The following is a 3,621-nucleotide window of genomic DNA, read 5'->3' as shown; positions in this document are numbered from 1 at the left end:
ATATATATATATATATATATATATATATATATATATATATATATATATATATATATTAATTTTTGTAAAATCACGATGATATTAATGAATATTCATTACTATAATAAATTAAAATGTCGACATCTATAAATTAAGAAAATCAAATGATCTTCAATTTTTGTGTCTTTAACACTTATGAAGAAAGATATTAAACATTCTTTTCTTTTTTTCTCTAATTTTTATTGATAATTCAACGATTTTACTAAAAATCGATATTCGTTCATTTAAATTTATAGAAATTCCATCAAGCATGTCTTAATTAACTTATGCTTCTTAATTTGTGGCGACTCATGAACAAAAATTGCAAAACACATAGGTGTGGTTTCAGTGGCATTGGAAGGAGATGATAAAGATCGTGTGTGTGTGACTGGTGATAATATCGACACAGTTTGCTTAGCCAACATGCTAAAGAAAAAATTCAATGATGTAACAATTCTTAGTGTGGAAGAGGTGAAAAATAAAACAGCTGAAGAAAAGAAAAAGGAAGAAGATAAGAAAAAAGAAGAAGAAAAGAAAAAAATGATGGAAGCATGTCATGATGTTTTGTATCATTCTTGCAACACATGCAAGAGTTCAAATTGTCATGGTAAGTGTGATAAATGCACAAAATGTGAAATTTCAAAGTGTGACGGAAAACATAGTGTCACTATATGTTGCACTAAATGTGAAAATAAAAAATGTGGTGGTGAGTGTAAGCCTTGTTCAAATTGCAACAATCACAAGTGCAATGGTTGCAAACCTAAGTCTCCTTCACCATGCTTCCAACAATGTCCTCAATGGTGCACATGTTACAAGTGTTATGTTCCATATCAACCTTGTTATGACCCTTATCCACCTAGTTGCACGGTTGTCTATGATAATCCAAATACTTGCTCTATCATGTGATATCATATCCATGACTAAGGACTATGCCTTAAATAAAATTTTCAAGCATGGTTTTATTATAAGATATATTGGTATATATATATACTATTAGAAAAATTGAAATAACGACGAAAATTAGAGATGAAAAATAAATAAAATTGGTCGTCGAATTGATTGTCTTTAACACTTTGAGACAACATTAAAGATAATTTTTTTTATCTCTAAATTTTCGTCACTATTTCAATTTGTTTTATTAGTATATTTACAATAATCTTATACAAAAATAAAAATAAATTAGTGACGTAAATTTTAAGAAAGAAAAATGTGAAATTCATCTTCAATTTTGTCATTATATTTAGTGACTAAAGAATTAGTGACGAATTTCAATTTTTCTATCTTTAATTTTGATCACTAGTTTTATTTTTTAAATTGGCATCATCTACAAAATTAAGATTGGAATGTTATTTGGTTTGTTCATGTTGATTTAAATTGTAAATTTCTGAAGGTGCTTTGTTGTTTGGATTTTGTTTGAGTGAGATTAAATTGTATATCTTTCATATACTCTCTCATATCATCAATAAAAATAAAATTAGTTTTTATTTATTTTATGAAAATATTTCATATTTTTATTATTTTAAATTTATATTAATTATATTTGTTAATAAAGAGGCAATAGACTTTTGAAATGGACAATTGTCTATGTTTATAGAAACAATGAAAATATTAAAAAAAATTATTTTTTATAATTTCTAAAAATAGATCTTCATTAATTTGAATTTCATCTTAAAAAAATAAAACAGAAAATATTTTCATATAGTAAACAACTTCTAAATTCTAAATTATTCTTTAATTTGAACCTCTCATTAATATTACTATTGTTTAAAATATGTAACATTTGCTTTCAATGAGACTAACTAAATTTCTATCAATCCACGTCAACTTGTGACTTGTGAATACTAAGTATAATTAATAAATCATAAATTGATTTGATGAGTAGAAAAATATATTGCATACTAAATAAATATTTACATAATTTTTCTACCTTTGAGCAGGATATCACCACAAGTAACATGCTAATCTTTCGAGTGTTGATGCCTCTACGCAAGGACAATAGCATGAGATAGTTTGATAGTTTTGATAGTTTTAAGAAAGTTAGATTTTATTGTAAAATGCAAAATTTGCTTGGACTTGTAACGGATAAATTTCATGATAAATAATTTCTAAGGTTCTACCATTTGGTAGCTTTTATGTTTTAACTTTATATCTTATTGGATAAGGTGTTGTTAGCTTGTTAACCACCTATCCTAGTATGTTATTTGTTATTAGGTATTAGTTAAGTTTATTATGTTGGAATTAAATTTATTAATTCTTCAAGACATGCTATGTATTCAGCACTAGTAGAAAATTGAGTTTTTAATTCAGCAGATTTAAGTCGGTTATGTGCCACCAGACTTAACAAATGAGGCGGAGGTATATTTAAGTTGGTTGCCCATATAAACGAGTTAACAAAATGAGGCGGAGGTATATTTAAGTTGGTTGCCCATATAAACGAGTTAACAAAATGAGGCGGTGGCAATTTTATAAATAAATGAAACACTATTAACACGACAACCGACTTAAGAATTACTGTAAAATATTTATACCATTTAATAAAATGAGACGGTGGCAATTTTGTAAATATTTAAGCCAATGAGGCGGTGACAATTTTGTAAATATATGAAACACTATTAACACTATTAACACGGTTACATTGACAACCGACTTAAGAAATACGGTAAAATATTTATGCCATTTAATAAAATGAGATGGTGGCAATTTTGTAAATATTTATGCCATCTAATAAAATGAGGCGGTGGCAATTTTGTAAATATTTAACACTTGTCTAAGGCGGGTATATTAATAACCGACTCAAGGATAAAACGTAAAATGAGGCGGTGCAATTTTGTGAATATTTATGCCATTTAATAAAATGAAGCGGTGGCAATTTTGTAAATATTTAACACTTGTCTAACGCGGATATATTAATAACCGACTTAAGGATAAAACGTAAAATGAGGCTGTGGCAATTTTGTAAATATTTATGCCATTTAATAAATGAGGTGGTGGCAATTTTGTAAATATTTAAAACTTGTTTAATGCGGTTATATGGATAACCGAGTTAAGGAAGGTTAAAAAAAAAATAAAAGATGTCGTGTATTTAGCGTTTTATCTTCCCGCTCCCATAACATTGCGCTCTAAACCTCTTTCTTCCATTCGTAACTTCTGTATCGTGAAGCACCTACAACTTGGATTCAACTTTACAACCGTTGCCGTTTTATCGTTATCACTTCATCAATTCATTAAGACAGGTTTGATTCTCAAATTAAATTACATATTTTACATATTTCATTTTTTAGAAATTTCATTTTTTAGAATTTGTGTGTGGACATAATAGGGAGCAAAACAGTAGTATTTTATATAGAAAGGGTATAGATAGTAAGGTGTAAACTTATAAATGTAGTATTTTATTTTATGTATTAAAGACATTAGACATGAATATTTTTAGGTGAGTTTGTTTTAGAACAGATGGATTGCAACGTTCTTTTGTTTAATCTAAATCAATTAAGTTTGCCCTTTTATTTTTTGGCTGAAAAACACTCTTCAATAAAACAATTAAAAATATACAATAACAATAATATTCTACGTAGAAAGCCAGATAAGATACTCTTTAACGAAACA

At 27.1% G+C, this 3,621-nt stretch overlaps 1 protein-coding gene across 2 annotated transcripts in view; it reads left to right on the top strand.

Moving 5' to 3' along the window:
- The window catches only part of LOC101514427 (heavy metal-associated isoprenylated plant protein 47-like), a 3,173-nt gene extending 1,022 nt beyond the window's left edge, over positions 1-2,151 (top strand). Inside the window, exons 3-4 of one of the 2 annotated variants that reach the window (XM_012719299.3) lie at positions 356-625; positions 1,956-2,151. In XM_012719299.3, coding sequence (XP_012574753.1) covers positions 356-625; positions 1,956-1,972 — 287 coding nt within the window. In that variant the 3' untranslated portion in view covers positions 1,973-2,151. Of the gene's footprint in view, positions 1-355 lie in introns of both variants that reach the window. The other variant, XM_004512825.4, reaches the window with a different exon arrangement.
- Positions 2,152-3,621: the final 1,470 nt, after the last annotated feature.

This window comes from Cicer arietinum, chromosome 8 (genome assembly GCF_000331145.2).
Source record: "Cicer arietinum cultivar CDC Frontier isolate Library 1 chromosome 8, Cicar.CDCFrontier_v2.0, whole genome shotgun sequence".
Lineage (NCBI taxonomy): Eukaryota > Viridiplantae > Streptophyta > Magnoliopsida > Fabales > Fabaceae > Cicer > Cicer arietinum.
This window is presented reverse-complemented; position numbering and strand designations above follow the sequence as displayed.